Source organism: Cynara cardunculus, unplaced genomic scaffold (assembly GCF_001531365.2).
Source record: "Cynara cardunculus var. scolymus isolate 2C unplaced genomic scaffold, CcrdV1 Un_Scaffold_723, whole genome shotgun sequence".
NCBI classification, from domain to species: Eukaryota; Viridiplantae; Streptophyta; class Magnoliopsida; order Asterales; family Asteraceae; genus Cynara; species Cynara cardunculus.
In genome coordinates, this window is record NW_020200608.1 from 109,349 (window position 1) to 129,846 (window position 20,498).

General features: G+C 37.0%; 1 protein-coding gene across 7 annotated transcripts; it reads left to right on the plus strand.

Moving 5' to 3' along the window:
• The first annotated feature begins 471 nt into the window (after positions 1-471).
• Positions 472-20,213, plus strand: LOC112501943 (brefeldin A-inhibited guanine nucleotide-exchange protein 1). 7 transcript variants are annotated; one of them, XM_025105729.1, is made up of 12 exons: positions 472-1,593; positions 4,447-4,764; positions 7,010-7,340; positions 7,994-8,416; positions 13,510-13,799; positions 14,188-14,461; positions 14,784-15,283; positions 15,882-15,954; positions 16,099-16,203; positions 18,000-18,357; positions 18,632-19,314; positions 19,398-20,213. In XM_025105729.1, the coding sequence occupies exons 1-12, from the start codon at positions 560-562 to the stop codon at positions 19,998-20,000; spliced, it is 4,992 nt and encodes a 1,663-aa protein (XP_024961497.1). In that variant the 5' UTR covers positions 472-559; the 3' UTR covers positions 20,001-20,213. The 7 variants fall into 7 exon arrangements, with proteins under 7 accessions (XP_024961497.1, XP_024961496.1, XP_024961495.1 ...); XM_025105728.1 differs by having other exon boundaries at positions 7,994-8,258; positions 8,349-8,416; positions 15,882-16,203; XM_025105727.1 differs by having other exon boundaries at positions 15,882-16,203.
• The last annotated feature ends 285 nt before the right edge of the window (positions 20,214-20,498 follow it).

Here is a 20,498-nt window from a genome sequence, read left to right on the forward strand (position 1 = left end):
AAAAAGATGGTATGGCTAGTGATGGTAAGATTAAAATAAGGAAATAAAAGATAAATAATATTATGAAATGTGATATGTTATTTTAATAGAAAAATTAGAAAATAGATAAAAAGATCAAGATGCTCCATATTTAATTGGATTTAACGAAAAAAAAGAAGAAGTTAACTTTCGTTAAAAGAATAAACAAAAATCGTTACAAACCAATTAAAGTAAAATTGAATAACAAAAACCGTTAATATTGACAAATGGTTCAACACCAAAAGTGAAGTTTACTCTTAAAAGGTATTTTAATTATTGAAAAACGTAAGAAGAAGGCGTTAGTTAAAGTAGATGAAGTTATTATGTTTGTCGGTTGAATAAATAAATTCAAAACAAGATCAAGCAATCCTATCAATTCAAAAACAAACAATGAAATTCATTCCCAGAAGGGATTTCTTTTACCAATCTCTCGTCTCGTCTCGTCATCAAGATCAAGACCAAGATCAAGACCAAGATCTTGATCTTCATCTTTAGCTCCTCCTCTCCTTTTGAATTCTTTCTTCCCCTGGTCTCAACATCAATGTCGTCGGGTTCTCAAACCCTAGGCGGCCAATCCCGCTGCGGATGGCTACTAGGGCCTTCACTCGACAAGATCATCAAGAATGCTGCCTGGCGCAAACACTCCCACATCGTCACTGCCTGTAAATCCGCCCTCGACAAGCTCGAAACCCTCGCCGACGATCCCTCCTCCTCTACCCCGCTCTACGGCGTCTCCTCCCTCTCCGACGCCGAATCTCTCATCCTCCCCCTCATCCTAGCCATTGATTCATCTTCCTCCAAAGTCGTTGAACCCGCCCTCGACTGTTCCTATCGTTTGTTCTCCCTCCGTCTCATCCGCTGCGAGATCGACCCCTCTGAACAACCCTCCTCCCTCATATTCCGTCTCATTGATTCTATATGCAAGTGCGGTAGTCTCGGCGAAGAGGTTGTCGAGCTCTCCATCCTCAAAACTTTGCTCTCAGCTGTTCGATCTTCAACTGTCTTTATCCGGGCTGATTGCCTCAACCAGATTGTCAAGACCTGTTATAATATATATCTTGGAGGGGTCAACGGAACTAACCAGATCTGTGCAAAGTCGGTGTTAGCTCAGATGATGGCCATCATTTTTGCTAGGGTGGAGGGGGATTCTCTGCTGGTTAGCTTCAAGACTGTATCCGTCACCGAACTGTTAGAGTTCAATGATAGGAATCTTAATGAAGGGAGTTCTATACAGTTTGTTCAGAACATGATTAATGAGGTTGTTTTCACTAACGTAGTCGAAGTTAGTCAAAATGCAAACCCGTTGGCCGAACTGCAAGATGCCAAGTCTGCTACCGCCAATGAAAAAGCTGATTCTTCTGATGCTGAATCGGCTGAGAAGGCGGATTTGAGTAGTTATTCTAAGATCAGGGATGATGGGGTCCTGGTTTTCAAGAATTTATGTAAACTGTCAATGAAGTTTTCTTCTCAGGAGCAGCCTGACGATCAGATTCTCTTGAGGGGAAAGATGTTGTCTCTGGAGCTACTGAAGGTAATCATGGAAAATGGGGGTCCATTATGGCGTACAAATGAGAGGCAAGTAATTGCATGTCTCTTAACTGTCTGACACCTTTGATATTTTAGCTATATCTGTATAACTCTTAAAATACATTGGTTAATTTCCTGATAACTGCATGTCACTAAACTAAATGTAAGTTGCTTTGACAATCCGATCATCATGTGTTAAGATTGAGGGCAAACACATTATATGACCAAGCTGTAGAAGTATTTTCTTGTAGGAAAAATGGAAAATATCAAATATCAATATGTCCACATGACTGAGGGAGAAACCACAATAGACCACCCAGATATTGTTAGATACGTTCATGCACTGAACAGTATATGTGATCCTCAAGTCAGGGGCCCAAATAAGGTCCTAATTGGAAAAAGATGAGATATTCGGTATTGATCTCAATACGACCACACCAAACCAAATCAAACCAAACCAAACAAAACAAAACAAACCCAGTAGATCCCATCTAGAAGTAGGGTATGAGGGGTAGGATGTATGCATACCATGCCTTCACCTCAAGAGGTAGAGAGGTTGTTTCCTAGAAGGCCCGACTTGTGAACAAGATTAGGAAAGTTTAGCTAGAGAGTTCAGTTTTGAACAAGTATTTTTGAAAGGCAAATTTAGAAAAAGATTTGAAGGAGTAAACAAGATGAGAAGAAAAACAGAGAAAAAGAGAAAACATGCTCAACAGACAAAAACGGGACAAACCAAAGATTCCCTCCAGGCCTCCACTATGTATCCTACGGCACAACAAACCTATCTCAATTCCTTTCTACCCTCTCCCATCCCACCCTCTACCCTCTTATCTACTCTCCCCCAACTGACCTAGTAATTTTCTTGAAATAATCTGCTACCCTGATATGCGTCTCCAAGAGCTCCTATATGAAGCCATGTCCTTGGAAAGACCAATGCCGCCATGTCCATTCTCAACTCTTCGTCCCACTTCCTCTTTGACCTGCATCTCCTCCTCACCTTAAACCGTAACGCTCTCAATAAATAGACCAAAAATAATAAGGCGAAGAAATATAATTGAACCAAAGTTGGTCAATCTCACAAGTATATAAAGTTGGAAAAAATTACAATAGGAGTCCTTGAAGATTCATAGCGATGAAGGAGCCAGCAGATCACAAGAAGTCCATTTTATCAAACTACACAATATTTCAGCTTTACAAGGGGGCATCCTCCTCACCACTTAATTGCAATCTTGTTCGTTTCTAGGCATGATTCTCCAATTTTTTTGTTCATGAGCATTATAAACATAATAGCAAATCATTTGCAATAAATACGACCATGATTTTGAGTTGAATAGTTGGTTTCAGTTAGCAGGCCTACCAACATCTCTCCATATCAGATTCATGCATCTAACTTTTTTGGGGATAAACACCAATCATAAGGTTTGAGGCTACCTCTTCCAATTACTATTAGATTTGATTGGGGTTCGGTTAGGCTGGAGTTTTACCCTGAAAATCAGAGTCCCCGGACGTCCTTGAATCGATAACTGCAACCATTATCTTTGCCTATGTACTTATAGAGACTCTAAAATAGCTACTCATTGCTTCTATTGATGTGATGAGAAGTATATACATCTCATTCAAGTAACATCTTAAGCTCCGTTTTCTTTTCATAATGTGGTCCAAATACAGGAGACCTGAGATTCTTCTGTTTATAAAAACAACCAATTTTTGGATCATTAAAAACTATGTGAAAAGGAGACAAAATAAATAATTCCTTAGATGAGCGGTCAAAGTTGAATTTTATTGTCAAAGAGGGTTTTCTCTAATAAGAAAGTTAAGCATGGCGCAATGAAATACTGCCAAGAATAGACTAGCATCATCTTCTTCTCTCAGCTCAATAAGTAAGTAATTTCTGGTAGATGTTGGAGAGTTATTATCTAATAACGATGACTGAAAGTAGTTAAAATCACATTGCAGTTAATTGCTCCAAATCTCCCATCCTTTTATGTCTTTTGGGTTTCAATTGTAGAATGACACAACTAGTTTTGGGTACATGCTTCTGTTTGTGAGTTAATTATGTTAGTTTTACTGCCTCAAAATGAAACAAAACTTCTGCAAGCGTCTACGATAATAGAGTCGAGTTAAAAAATTTAACGAGTCTAGGCTGAAAGTGAGAGATTTATATCATTTTGTAACTCGAGAGGTATTTAACATTCTTTCTTTTCATCAAATTTGATAACATGGCTTTATTTTTTTTGTAAGAGGGTGGCTTAGCCACACGGAAAAGTATTTTGTTGATAAAATGAGTGGAAACACAAAAACATCCTATGACTAACGTCCAAAAGAGGGGGCGAGAGACACAAAAGGCTTTGATTAGAGCTCCAATTCACCATCTTATCTTGTGTTCTGAGCTTCTCTCTGATGGCTAGCCATAGAATAAAGAAGATAACACAGTTTTTTTTTTTGCTTACTACATGGTTGATTTTTTTATATGGTGGCTAAAAGCTGGTTTGATTACTTTTAGGAAAGGCTTCAAGTCGACTTTTTCTAACAAATTAACTTTCAAGGGAGTGGTTTGATAGCTATTAGCCACAAATTTGTTCTGTCAAAATATTTGCTTCTTTGTTATGTAAAATTGATCCCCTTATTTTTTAAACCGACTTATTATGATGTCATAAACCTCTTCAAGGTTGGAACTGATGCATAGCCCAATTGATGAGGAGATAGTGTTTAATACAGCTACATGTATTTGAGCTCTAACATTCTATTGTCATTGATTGATTATCTGGAATATAAACTCTGTTTGCTTGCATAGCATGTGGGATGACTTGTTTATATTATATTTGAGTTTTGTTTCTCTTTCCAGAATTAAATTTAATGTACGGACTCTATGTTTGTTGAATGTGATATCTTACTCTTCAGGTTCCTCAATGTGATCAAACAGTTTCTTTGCCTGTCCTTGTTGAAAAATAGTGCGCTGTCGGTCATGTCAGTTTTTCAGCTTCTCTGTTCGATATTTCAGAGCTTATTATCAAAATACAGATCCGTGTTGAAATCAGAAATAGGGATATTTTTCCCAATGCTCATTCTCCGTGTGCTTGAAAATGTGCTTCAGCCGAGTTTCATACAGAAGATGACAATTCTTAATTTACTGGATAAAATATCTGAGGATTCACAGATTATGATCGACGTTTTTGTCAACTATGATTGTGATGTTGATTCTCCAAACATATTTGAAAGGTAACAGACCATTAAAGATTCTTTATGTTTCTTTGTGATTATAGTTGCAAGTGAATGCTTGTAGTTGATGATGTCAAAATGCACATTCTAGACTGTGTTAGTAAATCCAACTTTGTTTACTGCTATCTTTGTTCTATCGTCATTGTTTCTTTATCATGGTACTTGCAGTTTCCTTGCTGACAGTAAGTTACTTTTCTACAAGTTATATATGCTTTCAGCCTGTTTAGGGGTTCTTTCGGTAGCTGAATTAGGAAATTGTTTCTCTATGTGTTTATATCCCTTGACTAATACAAAAAAATGCGGGAGAGATAAAAAAGATGCAGGGTCATTTGTTTATAAACTCTCCTGGCGGATGGGTAATACCGGGGAACCATATTCGTACACCACGACGTGCATTTCGTGTTGATTTGGTACCGCTCTTGCGGCCCGCACCGAAACAGTGCTCTACCTGGGGGGGATCATACCTGTTGGTAGCGGCTTCAAAAAACAACCTAACAACATTTATAATGGACTCCCACCTTTGACCCCCTTTAAAGGTACCGTTGAAATTTGTGTTGCATGTAATCCTGTTTGTCCCCTGTCTACTAGTATAATTACTGACTAATTGTTATGGCTGCATTTTGCTGATAGTTATAGACAATCACATCATAACTGGTACTTAAGCCTGAGTTTGTGACTTTTTTTCTTTCTTTTGCTTGCTAGTAAGTATGTAAAGTTAGCATCGACCTATTAATTCTTAAGTTTTGAATTTTTCCCGAGTCACTTAAGGCTATGGGTTGCATCTTTCTATAGATTTTGATGATTTTCTATTGGAATTTCAATCTCTTGGGCAAGTTGTATAAGTGTTGGGATGCAAATTGAAATGAACGAAATGCTTCTGATGAGGAATTTTCTCACTCATCTAAAACCATCACTTCATCCCCTATTCTTGGAAGAGTGTTGGGCTAGAGACGATCATGGTTGTGAATTCATAAATTAGTTGTAAAATTAGAAATAATAGAATCATGAATCACAATGATCATATCATAAGATTTGATAAGTATTAGTAGAGAGGAATTTTTTGGACAACTAAGTAGTATAGTATGTAACAATTGGAACCTATTGTGGAACAAATATGATCATGTGATCAAGGAGGCTACATTGTCTTTAGATTTCGCATCTGATGAACCTGGTGGATGAGACATGCATAAAAGAATGAATTTCTTTCAAGGTGTTGTCTTTCACCTTCTTTCTTTGTTTAGTTTTTGCTTAAAGTAGGTTGAACTGACAATATGAGTCTTCTTGGTGTTTTACTCATCCTTGTCCTTTTCATCCATGTCGGATGATTTTTCCTATATCAACTATTCCAGTCCTCATATCTTGAAGACATAGCTGGAGACAGTGCTGTGTCGATGCTAATGCCAAGTATATGATCTCGTAGGTCTCATTGCACTGCCAAGTGGCATTGGTAGTGTGCACTTCTTTTTTCTCATAGAGCTGGTCATGAATTGAATTTTACGCTTTCATTCTGCTCCCAAAGCTTATTAGCATATGGGCATTTTATTAATTTCTAGTTGTGCAATTTTTGCTTGAATCGTCTGCAGTATCGAAGCTGCAGACATTCATAGATGTTGCAAGGTCATTTGTTGTCCTTTAGTAATTTATTGTTCATTTCTTATTCTTAGAATTCTGTGGGACATTTTTCCTGTGGTTGCTGTAATATTTTTCTTTTGAGCAAGATCAACGATGCCATTTATGACCCTCTAGTTTGGTAATGGTACGCTAAATTGTACAGGGCTTACGGAATTATGATGAGAGAGCTAAACCTAATTTTTTCTGGAAAATAATTTTTGATGTCAGCCTAGCATACACCAAGCCCGTAGTGAACCTTAAAATCAGTCAAATCTCTCTTGATTGCTTCTAACGTTTGTTAGTAGTATCTTCCTCATCATCACAATTGAAGTTTAAGTGCTTAGATATGAGAAGTAAGGATTTGAGTGTGGGAACAATATTTTAGAGATGTATTTGCACAGTGTCTTGCTTTTCACTGGTGGAGTCATCTTTTATTTTTGTGTTCTGCATCAGTGATATTCCATGTAATCGTTTCTTGTGGATTTTTGTCTCTCTCTCTCTCTTCTCCTCTTAGTCTCTTATGCCCACAAACGTTTACTGCTTTGTTTTAGTTTTGATATCTTTCTGTTTTGTGCTAGGATTGTGCTTTAGTAAATAGTATTTAAACCTTGTTAATTCCATCAGACATTTACAGGACTGTGAACGGTCTTCTGAAAACTGCTCTAGGTCCACCACCTGGTTCCACTACCTCCTTGTCACCAGTGCATGATCTAACATTTCGGCTTGAATCAGTTAAGTGCTTGGTCATAATAATCAAGTCAATGGGAGTTTGGATGGACCAGCAGCTTAGGATAGGTGAGTTTGGTGTACGGAACACATCTGATAATGATAGTGTTGTTGAGTGTAACACAAGTCTTGGAGGAGATGAAGGAAGTCTTCCTGATTTTGAGCTGCACCAAGAAGCAATCTCTGATCACTCCACTGCTACGCTAGAGCAACGCCGGGCTTATAAGTTAGAACTCCAGGTATAAAATAATTTATTATAGATATTTTCTGGTTTTATATCTATGAAATGTTAGCGAGATTGCTTTTCTTTTATGTGTATGTAAACATCTATATATTGGGAAATACACATAGGGGACCCCTAACAATGAATAAGGAAATATATTTAAGAGATCCCTAACATGAACAATGCTTGTGGAAGAGGCCATCTCACACTTAGGCCCCTGTAGCTTCAGCCTGTGGGTCCTCTGTGGTACATGTGGAACTATGTCTTCTACAAGCATTATTTTTGTAAGGGATGGCTGCAAAACTGCTTCGTGCTGAGTGTCCCTGTACCATCCAAGATACCAAAATCCATAAGATAAGTAACAAGGCAGGCAGCTAGATAAGCATTTGTGACCCAACTACGCCGAAATGTGAACTGATATCATGAGTGAGCAAAGTTCCCCTGACGTAATATTGATGACCTGTAAGGTTTTTCATTTTTTTGACTGTCTATGATATGGTGGATGTTTTTGACCTTTCTAATTTTCCACATTGCACCTTCTACGTTGTTCTGCAATGCCATATCTTTGACAAATCTTTCCAATAATGCTAGTATTATGCCTATCCGATGTTTATATAAATTTAAGTTTTTATATGATTATGCACTAAAATCTTCACCTTGCTACCGCAGAAAGGTATTTCCCTGTTCAATAGAAAACCTTCGAAGGGTATTGAGTTCCTCATAAGTAACAAAAAGATTGATGGTACCCCGGAAGCGGTTGCATTATTTTTGAAGAACACTTCTGGTTTGAATGAGACTGTGATTGGTGACTATTTGGGCGAAAGGGATGATTTCTCATTAAAAGTAATGCATGCTTATGTTGATTCCTTTAATTTTGATGGAAGGGACTTTGGTGAGGCTATTAGATTTTTTCTAAGGGGTTTCAGATTACCTGGTGAGGCGCAGAAAATTGACCGTATCATGGAAAAATTTGCGGAGCGCTATTGTAAGTGCAATCCTAATTCGTTTACTAGTGCTGATACAGCATATGTCCTTGCCTATTCTGTGATAATGCTGAATACGGATGCTCATAACAGCATGGTGAAAGACAAGGTGAGATTTACCAACTCTTTATAGTTTATATTACCTTCGTAACGGCTTATATGTTTATTTATCTGGTCCTGAAATCTTTTTAATTTGGTTCAGAGATATGCAATACCGATTACTTTCTGGCTGGTAGAAGATTCGAAATCCTTGCTTTAGGGAAATGTTGGCCAAAATTAATATTGTAGGATATGCTTAAGAAAGTAAAACAGGAATAATGTTCATCAAAAGCAGTGCATTGCAGAACTGATATTCTGACAGTAACTGAGAAAAGTATCTTTGCTTCATATTTCAGACATATTCATGCTTCAGATAGAGTAAATTGTTGAAATATATATCTGATTAGTATTGATAATAGCTATTTAGATTTGTTTTTATTATATTTTTCTACCAACTCTCCAACATTGAATCTAAAGAATGGGTCTGCAGAGTTCAAACTCAATTGAGTTTTGTATTAGAAAGGGGTACTTGTCCCTCTGGTCTTAATGGCCCCCCCGCAGATGGTTTAGACTTGTTGCAATCTTATCTGCACCTTTTTTCATCTTATCTGCACTTTTTTTCATCTTATCTGCACTTTTTTCCATGTAAGAGAACTATCTAAGAAGTGGTGTAGATATCATTTTATAGAAAAATAAACTGTCTGAGGGTAACTGTTGCCTTCTCTGGTCAAACCAAAAAATAATGCTTCAGAAGCTAGCTGATGATTGTTCATTTGTAATTGTAGCTAAGAAGAGGTTAAAGTTGCTTTTGTTGGAAGAGGCAGCTAATATGTTAACTTTTCTCCTTCCTCTTTTTTTTGTCTTTTTTAGTTGATACTATTTGCTTTCTGTGTATGAAATACGGGGCATTTTCATTCTTGCTTAGACCTTTCAATTAGATGTTTGGATGAAGAATATTTTTCGGTATGTGTTTTTCTTTTTAATGTATTTACTTAATTTGGTTATGTTTTTAAAGAATAGTGAAGAATGGTGTGGGAATGACCTGTTAAGTCAGTAGACACATTTTTGACACAAGAATCTTGAAGGTGGAATGTGATGTGCAGCTTCTTAGAAAATGTTTGCTATTAGTTTTCTCAAAGTAAACATTGGTCACAAACTCGCAGTATTTTGCTATTCATTCCGGGTGGCAGTTAGATGTATCACAATGTTCTTGCTTATTGATGTCACTCATCTTAACAACCAGCCAACTCCACGTACTATTGTGACACAAAGTGTAGAACCAGAATTAATGAAGAATTGAGGGTGATAAGGTGTGAGATGCTCTGATTAGAGAATGAACCCTAGCTTTCGAGAGGCTAGGCTCTCCATTTTAAAACGGTGGCAAGTTTTCTGATGATCTATACCCAACCCACATCCCTGCTTGTATAACTAGAACATGTAACAGAAAATAACATATATTCCCACTTCTACCCCTCAAGGGAAAAATCCCTTGCTCCTCAGATCTATGCATCCAACTGATGATTAATTTCCTTCCACTTAGGGGCCCTTGCTCAGCCTTCATTTCCTGTGTCTTCCTTCTCGAATGTGAAGCGAACGGGTGGGTGCATGACACATATGTGACACATACTGTAGTTACTTATGTTGTGCCTCAGAAATAGTTCTCTTTTTGACTGAATTACAAAAAACGATCCTTTGATATTGCTAAGTTTGTTGATTTTGTCTGTCAACTGTTTTGTTAACTCCGATGAACCCTTTTGTAAAAACTTTGTTTCATCTGTGTGCTGTTAAATTACTCCCAATCAATTTGGGTTGTGATCTTCGTTTGAAGGACTTGGATAAAGTTGGTGATGGGACAATTTTTTTAAGGGATGAATTTTGTAGTTCATTACTCTTTTTTTTTATGGTTTGTGTTTGTATCGATAGATTTTCATGCAATGGGATATTGAGGTGGTCTTGTGGTCCTGATTATGTCTGAGGATGTAATTTTGCTCATGTGTGAGATCATAGCCCATCATGTTGGTATATTCAGGAATTGGATAGTTTACTACACTGGATATTTCATATTAGTGGATCATGATTAGTGTTTTTCCTCTTTTAGGGTTAGATCATACTCTTTGCTGACTACTCTTTGTAAGCTTTGGCGCTCGCCTCTGTTATTATGAAATACTAGAGGTTTCATTTGCTGTTCTTTTCATTTCAACATCGTTTCAAACTAGGTGTAAAGTTAAAGTCTTTGTTCCTGCTTCCCCAATTTATGTTACAAGTGTAATCTGCACACAAATTGATTTATGCGTCATGACACACCTCTCTATTTGGGAAGGAAGGGGGGGGGGGGGAGCTTAAATGCTATTTCCTTTTTTATGGTGGGTTTCTGAGAAGGATTTTAGATTAGTTCTCCCTTAAAAAATGTCGATACTTGCTGGGGAAAATGTGTTCTGGTTTTAATACTGTGTTTGAATATAGGTTCTGGTCGGTCTATGGGTATATATTTTTATTTGATTTCTCAACTCCTTTTTTCTTCTGCTGAATATGCACAATCGACATCTGACCATAAAATTTGAACTTTTTTTTACCGATTTGATCCTGTAGAACGAATTACTGAAACACCCCCTAAAAGCATGAGCAAAGCAGGAGCGGCTCTGGCTGAATATATTATGTACCGTGAACGGCACACTTCAATAATTTATGATGATTCCTCTAAACAAGCGCAAGCTTATCGCCCTATGAAATGGGGGGTCTTTCTTTCGCCTATCGTATGTAGCGGCTGGAAGAGATGAATAAAAATGTGATGAACAAATAAGGCGGGTGATGAATAACTAAAACCCAACAAAAACAGTTATATGTTTATCATTTTGAATTTCAAGTTATTGACTTCATATAGCAAGTGTTGTTTATACTCATAATGCAAAGATGGTATGTTGCTATACCTTAATCTTTAAAATAAAAAATAGAATATTCTCAAAAGAAAAAATGTAAGGAAAGGAAAGTAGAGGAAAACAAGAATAAAGGATTGCACTAGCCAATGCCAAAACCTGTTCCCTCTATATTCTTACCCTGCTTTGGCATCTTCAGTGAACTCCAAAAACAACATCAGCCGTGCCAGCAGCAGCAAAGGCATAACCATCAACAGCATCAACAACATCAGCAGCAGTGGTGATGGCAGCAGTGAACATAATAGGCATGTAGGAAACCTAAGCTTAATCCACATATTTTTGGAAATGGAATCACACCCTAGTCTCTTTCTTTTTTCTTACTCTCACTATATTTTCTCAACTTCTTTTAACTGAAGGTAGGAAGTACAAGCACTCAGTTTCTTTTTTCTAATTTTAAGTGAAGGCATTAGGGATGATCTGCTCAGCCCTCCTATACAAATTCCTTTTCTTGTCATAGAAGTATAGAACAGATTTGATAAAAGGGCATAACTTATGTTCTTGTACTATTTGTAGTTTTGATGAGAAACATATCTAGTTTGTTTTTCTGTTTTCTTTTTTGCTTACATATCTCGTTCTTCCAGCTATTTACTTTTGTAGTAATCACTTCTCAGAAGGTAAAATTCTAAATGTTTGGCTGGTAGTTGAATTAAGCATGCATTTGAAGGTAGAAATACAGGCTAGAGTGGCAATATAACAATATAGTAGAAATATACTGTTAGACATCATAGAGGACCAAGACATATTTCTCCCCTATGTTCTTGACAAGGTTGCATTTCCATGAATGTGTTTCAAAGCATAAAATGCAAAGGAACTATTTGTAGTTTTTGTGAGAAATATATCAGTTTGTTCTTCTGTTTCTTATTTGTTTACATATCTCTTTCTTCCAGTTCTTTACTTTTGTAGTAATCACCTTTCAGAGGGTAAAATTCTAACCGTTTGGTTGGTAGTTGAATCAAGCATGCCTTCGAGAGTATAAATACAAGTTAGAGTGATAAAAAAATATCTTATGGGCCGTTTACGAAACACTTACCTGGTGAGTGCTTACTGGGTCACTTTACCTTATCGGATAAATATGACAGGATTGAGTATCTGACCCGGTGAAAGCGTTGACAAGGACCGAGAGTCCTACCCGGTAGGTGAGAGTGACGACTCTTACCTTATGCTAATAGCGCCGCAATAGGGGATTGTGGACTAAGGGAAAATTGTGGTGGTCAAATTGCGATGAAAATTGCGTTTCCGATATTAGCGGCGCAATTGACCGATATTTAAGGTGAAATTGCGGACTGATACTCCGATATTTTAGCTTGGGCCTCTTTAGAACTATGTTGACTAAGATGCCGAACCTATTGCTTTTGATTAGCTCGTTCATGAACACTTTTCCTATTTTGTTTTGTGAAACTTGTTTAAGTTGATGTTTTGATGTTGAAACTGTATTTTTAAAAATTGATGCATATGATATGCTTATGTATGCATACATATATATAATTCTAGAAAATATTATATGAACTGCTATTTTTAGACCACTATACCACTGCTATAACCGCTATTTCAAATATCAGTCCTGACCGCAAATTTTGTATTTTCACCGCTATAACAGCATAGCTCTTACCCCGTAAGCACTTACTGGATAAAAATGTTGCATACATGTTGCTTGAATGGACTAAAACTTTACCAGCTAAGTTAAATGAAAATGTTGACTCTTACCAGTAAGCACTTATCGGGTAAGCATTGGGTAAATGGCCCCTTATAGTGGTGTGGCAGAAAATATAGAGTTATACATCATAGAGGACCAAAACATTTTTTCACTGTGTTCTTGACAAGGTTGCATTTCCATGAACTGTTTCAAAGCATAAAATGCATAGGAACATGCAAAAGTCTACTTTTTTAAATGCTTTACTAGAGTTTGAATTAGGTTTAGAGGATAAAAAGTGAAGAAAATATAGATCAGGTTGATGTATTGCTAGCTTATGTAATATTTCATCGAGGGTAACATAAATTTGAGTGCTCATAAAATGCTACTCTGTGTTACTTTTTGTTGAGAAAGATTATGTTTTTCTTTTCCTCCAATCTGTTCTCTTATTATACTTGCAAGGTTTTATCATTCCGTTGTGGAGGTTGAACATTTGGAAGTTCTTTCGGGGTGTTTAGACTGATATGGTTGATATAATTTATTACATTCCACATTGATTATTTAGATCTTCTCTGAATTTCATGCTGGTTTATATGTAAGATGAGCAAAGCTGATTTTATTCGGAACAACCGTGGGATCGATGATGGAAAGGACTTACCTGAAGAATATTTGGGTGCCCTTTATGATCAAATTGTGAAGAATGAAATTAAGATGAAAGCTGATACTTCAGTACCACAGAGCAAGCAAACAAACAGTGTTAATAGATTACTGGGCTTGGACGGCATACTTAATCTTGTATGGAAACAGACAGAGGAGAAACCGTTGGGTGCAAATGGAGCTCTCATAAGGCACATCCAAGATCAGTTCAAGGCTAAAGCGGGAAAATCAGAGTAATATAAATTACCTTCTAAATGGATTGTAATTGATAATTTGTAATTTTTCATGTGTCCTCTAAAAATACAGTTTTGCTAGGATTCTTGGCTCTAGGTTGTAGGGCACATAGCAGATTATGAAAGTTCAACACCCCCTCCTCCACACATACTCAAAGAGAACTGAAAAATGTCAAGAAAATTGTGGTATTTTGGCCAGTTTTAGTGCCAAAATTTTATGCTTGTAGTTCCACAATGACTGCAAACTTTGAAACAACGATGGGCATGTAATAAAGTAGTTTGATGCTCTAGGCGTTCAGTTTTTAGACGCTAATCACCTTGTATGTCTGCTTTCTGATCCCTGATTTAAGAAATAGATTATGAATTCCAAAAACTTGCTCTCTTGCAGGTCTACTTACTATGCTGTTGCAGATGCAGCAATATTGAGGTTTATGGTGGAAGTCTGCTGGGGCCCGATGCTCGCTGCCTTCAGTGTAACGTTGGATCAGAGTGATGATAAAGCAGCCACTAATCATTGCTTACAGGGCTTTAGGCACGCTGTGCATGTTACCGCAGTCATGGGTATGCAGACACAGAGGGATGCATTTGTCACCACTGTTGCAAAGTTCACATACCTTCATTGTGCTGCAGATATGAAGCAAAAAAATGTGGATGCTGTTAAGGTAGTCACTGCTTTTTCTAGGAACGTGTTATCACTCCAAAGGGAGTTAGATTTATTACTGTCAAAGTGTTAGAACTGTCAGTAAATAATGAACATTTGTGAAACTCATCACTTACACAAACATGCAGCACGAGTCACAACACATTTATATTTCTGCCACCTAAACTTGTATATGATGCCAACATATGTTAATTCTAAATAATTGTCTTCGAAAATGACAGAAACTCGAATTTTGCTCAGGTTTTATGCTCTTATGGTTTGCATGTATTCAATAAGCGGCCTTTGTTAAATCTTAGGCTTACATTTATAAATTTTATTGGTAGGCAACAATAGCAATCGCCATAGAAGACGGAAATTATCTTCAGGATGCCTGGGAACACATATTGACCACTCTATCTCGATTTGAGCATTTGCAACTATTGGGAGAGGGTGCTCCATCTGATGCATCCTTTTTAAGTGGATCAAACATTGAGACAGAGGACAAGTCAGTGAGATCCAGTTTTACATCCTTGAAAAAGAAAGGAACCCTCCAGAATCCAATTGTAATGGCCGTTGTTCGAGGGAGTTCATATGACAGCACTTCTCTGGGAGTCAATACCTCAGGACTGGTAACCCCGGAACAAATTAACAGCTTCATTTCAAATTTGAACCTGCTTGAACAGATAGGAAATTTTGAGCTTAACCACATTTTTGCTCATAGCCAAAGGTTAAACAGCGAAGCAATAGTGGCTTTTGTGAAAGCTCTTTGTAAAGTGTCCATGTCAGAATTGCAGTCACCAACAGATCCTCGAGTATTCAGTCTGACAAAAATAGTGGAAGTTGCGTAAGATCCTATCTTTGCTTCTCTAGTATAAGCAAATGCATTTATTTTATTTGCTCAAAATCTCATCAAAATTTTTATTTTCTCAAAACCTTGTCGTTGTTTTGTGTTTGCCTTGATGACTTGTGTGCCTTGCAACTAACAATCTTCTTATCTTAGTTGAGGAGAAAGATCATTTCTATAATTTTCTACAAAATTGTTGGTGCAGTGTCTACATAAGCACTTTCAGGTACAATATTTATTACTGAAGGTTTGAAGTATGAGGTGTAGTAGAAAGGCATTCTGGATAAGCTTGTTGCACATAATCTTGCAAGGGATGTTAAAATATTGTAAGAATATGCAACAAGCTTATCCAGAACGCCTTTCTAGTACACCTCATCCTTCAAATCATCAGTGTCATAAAATATTGTACCTGAAAGTGCTTATATAGACATTGCACCAACAATTTTCTCACAAGTCGTAGAAATGATCTTTTTGCCTCAACTAAAAGGTAGGAAGGCTATTATCTAAAATATCCTAACAATGGTGCAAGGCATACAAGTCATTAAATCAAAGTCCTTCCTTTTAGATTTTCACACCTTATCATTTGAATTTTCTTCAGGCACTACAACATGAACCGAATCAGATTAGTGTGGTCTCGCATATGGAATGTCCTTTCAGATTTCTTTGTTTCGGTTGGTTTGTCAGAAAATCTTTCAGTTGCCATCTTTGTCATGGATTCATTGCGTCAACTTTCTATGAAATTCCTTGAGCGAGAAGAGTTGGCAAACTATAACTTCCAAAATGAGTTTTTGAGACCTTTCGTGATCGTCATGCAGAAAAGCAACTCTGTTGAAATCAGGGAACTAATAGTTCGTTGCCTCTCACAGATGATCCTGAGCCGGGTCGATAATGTGAAATCTGGCTGGAAAAGCGTTTTCATGGTAAGTTTTCATTATGCATTCCTTCCTATTTCTGTTAAGCTGGTGTTCCATTCTTTAAACATAGCATTATACTCAAATATCTCAACTGGAATGTAACCTATATTTGATCCATGTATTGGATGAATTTTTTTGGCCCCACTCTATCTTCATCACTTAGCTTAATCTTTTTTCTCCTTTAGGTTGCTTGATGTTTGTCTTTCTTCTTTCTTGTTTATCATTTTCTGCTGTACATTGCCAAACTATTGTAGCCATTGAATTTCCAATGAAATGCTGGGATCGGAAATTTCTGTTTGTTCTCACATATGGCGAGGATGTTATTTGGTACAGTTTTGTGAAACTAGTTTTCTGGGGACTACTTAGGTGTTAGTAATTCTTAGGAGGATTTGAAGGATTCTTCATTGACTTTATTTTACTTATAATGATGCATTTCAAGGAACTTGAAAGATCTCATTCATTAGTTTTAGATACATTAGTTGAAATTAGCCTGTAAATGGTTGTTCGAATTGAAGATCAAGTTATAGAGTTCGAATTGAACATGAAGTTTTAGAGTTCGAATTGGATCAACAAACTGTTACCAAAATTTATATCAACAAATAGTAAGTTTGGACATCCAAATCTTGATTATTCTCATACTGTGCAAACTGAGATAACATCTTAGTTCACTTAAAACGAGATTACCTAAGAACAAGAATCTAAAGAGTAATCTGAACCCAAGTCCCAATATGAGAACTAAGAGGTAACAAAGTGAACATGTTGGAGAGTGGATAACATGTCAAACGGTAATGGATCAGATTGGCAATTTTTCTTTCTTACTGGAATGTATCATGGGGCAAAAAGTTTAGATTGACCTGTTTGAATTTGCTCCTTCATTTCATTACGTTAGTGCGAAGCATGATTATGGCAAAAGTACATATATAAACATATGAAGTTGAATTACGTTAAAGTGCTGAACACATGAAAATAATTCCTAACATTTAATTTAGTGCAACGTGTTGCCAATAGGGGTACCTTGTCAAAAAATCCTATAACAAAGAGCACAAATGCTTAGTTTCATTAGAGTATCACACCTTCACTCTCTGCAAAGAAAGCTATCATTCTGCTAAGAATTGAATTCAAACAAGTAATTGACACAGATTGAAGGTTGAAATTGATGAGTTGAATGATTGATTAAAGGAATAAAAGGGAAAGCTATCTTCTGCTGTTCCTTTTATAAGGAAATGCTAGCTTTAGGTATAACGTCTTGGGCTTCCAGGATATCCATTTGACGGGTTATATGCATAGTTGAGCTGTCTCCAAGAAGGATTCGGATTAATTTTGAACGTAGATGATGATTTTATAAATGCTTTTTCAATCTTCCCTTTTTCCAACTTAGATATGACTGGTGACAGGTGATTCATATAGCATCATGCACATTCTAAACTGGTAACAGAAGTGAGGTCATTAATTCACCAAAAAATAAGTAGGCTATCTTTAGTTGACGATGCTTTCACTTTAAAGCATTGAGTTGAACTCTTCTTTGGTGTCAAGGTAATCGTGATGAATAGTCATCGACTTTGAGGAAAGGCTAGGAGACTGTTAGTTGGAGATTGCAATGATGGATCTCAGACCCTTTAAAAGGCATGTCCAGAAACTACTGACTGGTGGTGGTGTGTTCATCATGTTGAACAGATTTATGTACAAAATGATGCCTAGTGGTGACCCCCACAATAAGTTCAACAGCTCTATGTACCTAAAGATACCTAGAAACTTGCTGTTGCTGACATTGTTCATTATATGCATTCAATTTTTTTTCACAGGCATTAACCGCTGCTGCTGCTGATGAAAGGAAGAATATTGTGTTGTTGGCGTTTGAGACCATGGAGAAAATAGTACGGGAATATTTTCCTTATATAACTGAGACGGAGACCGTGACTTTTACTGATTGTGTTAGATGCCTCATAACCTTCACCAATAGCAGATTTAACAGTGATGTAAGCCTTAACGCCATTGCTTTTCTCCGGTTCTGTGCTGTGAAACTTGCCGAAGGGGGTCTTATTTGCAGCAGAGAAAATGCTGATGATGATTCAAGCATTCAAGTGAAGGAAGCTACTGCTGATGGACATACTTTAATGGATAAAGATGAGAATGCTTCCTATTGGATTCCTTTGCTGAGTGGTAACTTACCTAATCCTCTAAAGCATCCGACAAGTCATTTCTCTCTGCCTTGACTTTTATTTAATACCAAACATGAATTAAAAAGAAACCTGTTGGGGTATGCTGAACTTCGACCTACTACCAGATGCACTACTTCAATCTCTGGCAGGAACCTAATTTATCTTTGAAGAAATGCTGCTTGCTTTCAGGATTGCTTTTATTTAATGTTAGATGTTCTCTGGCCCACAACCATATCAGACATATTCTCATATTGTTTTTTACCTTGCTGTTTCAGGGTTATCTTCGTTGACGTCGGATCCTAGGTTAGCTATCAGAAAGAGTGCTTTGGAAGTGCTTTTCAATATTTTGAAGGACCATGGCCATCTTTTTTCTCACTCATTTTGGATTACCGTAATCAATTCAGTGATTTTCCCTGTCTTCAAATTTGTGAGGGACAAGAAAGAGAATAATGATCAGTCTTCACCAGCTTCTATATTTTCACATCCAGAACCAAGCACTTGGGATTCTGAAACGTCTTCTGTGGCAACTCGGTGTTTAATAGATCTATTCGTCAATTTTTTTCCTGTGATGAGGGCTCAATTAACTGAAGTAGTATCACTACTAGCAGGACTTTTCAGAAATCCAAGTCAAGGTTCTGCTAGCACTGGAGTATCTGCATTGATGCATTTGGTGGGTGACTTGGGATGCATGCTCACTGAAGATGAGTGGTCATGCATCTTTCTTTCTTTGAAAGAAACCTCAGCTTCAATGTTGCCAGGTTTCCTAAAACTCATCAGAATTATGGATAGGATTGACGTGCCAAATGTTGCTCAATCGTATTCCTATTCCTATGATGATGGGGAGACATTGAGCAATAATGGTACAACTGAAAACTACGAGGATGACAACTTGCAAACGGCAGGATATATTGTTTCAAGAATGAAAACTCATATATCAATGCAACTACTTATCATGCAGGTCCACTCTCTACCATTAAAGATGTTGTGTTGTTTTATTGATAGATTTGTAGTAGAAAATGACTTTGGTTACAAATGTTACAGGTGACAACTGATCTGTACAACATGCACCAAGACTTGCTGAAGGCCTCAAGTGTCAAGATTGTACTTGAAATATTTTCACAGACCATGTCTCATGCTCATCAATTGAGCTCAGAAATGGGCCTACATCTGAAGCTGCAGAGAGCATGCTCCATCCTTGAGATCTCTGATCCACCCGTAGTACATTTTGAGAACGAATCTTATCAAAACATACTCAACCTATTGCACCATTTACTGACGAGCAACCCATCTTTGTCAGATGAGATGGGTATAGAAGCACGACTATTTTTAATATGCGAAGAAATTATAGAAATATATCTCAAATGTTCGAGATTGGAAGAGGGGAAACCAGAAAAAGCAGTGGTCCATTGGATCCTTCCACTGAATTCAGGTGTGAAGGAAGAATTAGGGGCAAGGACATCTTTGCTTGTGTCAGCATTGAGGGTTTTAAGTGAAGTAGACAAGGATTGCTTTAGGAAGTATGCATCTAGGTTGTTTCCGTTGCTAGTAGAGTTGGTGCGTTGTGAGCACAGCTCTCGTGAAGTGCAGCCTGTTCTAAGCAACTTGTTCCAGACATGTGTAGGCCCCATAATAATCAAAGTGTGACATGTTTGTTTGTGTACAGATAAGAATATATATTAAATATATTTCTAGTGTAGTACTGACCGACTGTAGGGCACTGGCAATGGCACGATATATCTCCATTCCGTTTTTGCTACTCTATCTAGTCGGTATAAGGAGTTTCTGGTGTTGTATTTGTACTGTGTATGGTATGGCCATTCTTTTGGGTGATTAATACAAACAATTTGTTTATTCTCATTTAATTATCTCTTTGCATTAAGCCAAGTGAGTTGATATTAAGCAAGTTTGTTTCCTTTTGCCATTGAACTCTTTATCTACTTTGGTAAGAGGATTTGATATTTTTTCTATGAATTATGATGTATAGAACTTGTTAGGTCCATTGACGTTAATAACAAATGATATTACTACGAAGTACAAACGTTGTAGAGATAAAAATCTCCGAGATAACATGTTACATTTCTGTTTAACGGAAACAAACAAGAATCTAATCCCTAAAAGCAAATTACATATTACTTGGATTAT

Bases quoted from the DNA above. Each gene is read 5' to 3' on its own strand.
- LOC112501943 (XM_025105727.1), top strand. From the start codon at position 560: ATGTCGTCGGGTTCTCAAACCCTAGGCGGCCAATCCCGCTGCGGATGG. The intron at 4,765-7,009 runs GTAACAGACCAT...AGACATTTACAG, and splicing joins TCTCCAAACATATTTGAAAG to GACTGTGAACGGTCTTCTGA. The intron at 16,204-17,999 runs GTAAGTTTTCAT...TTTTTTTCACAG, and splicing joins GCTGGAAAAGCGTTTTCATG to GCATTAACCGCTGCTGCTGC.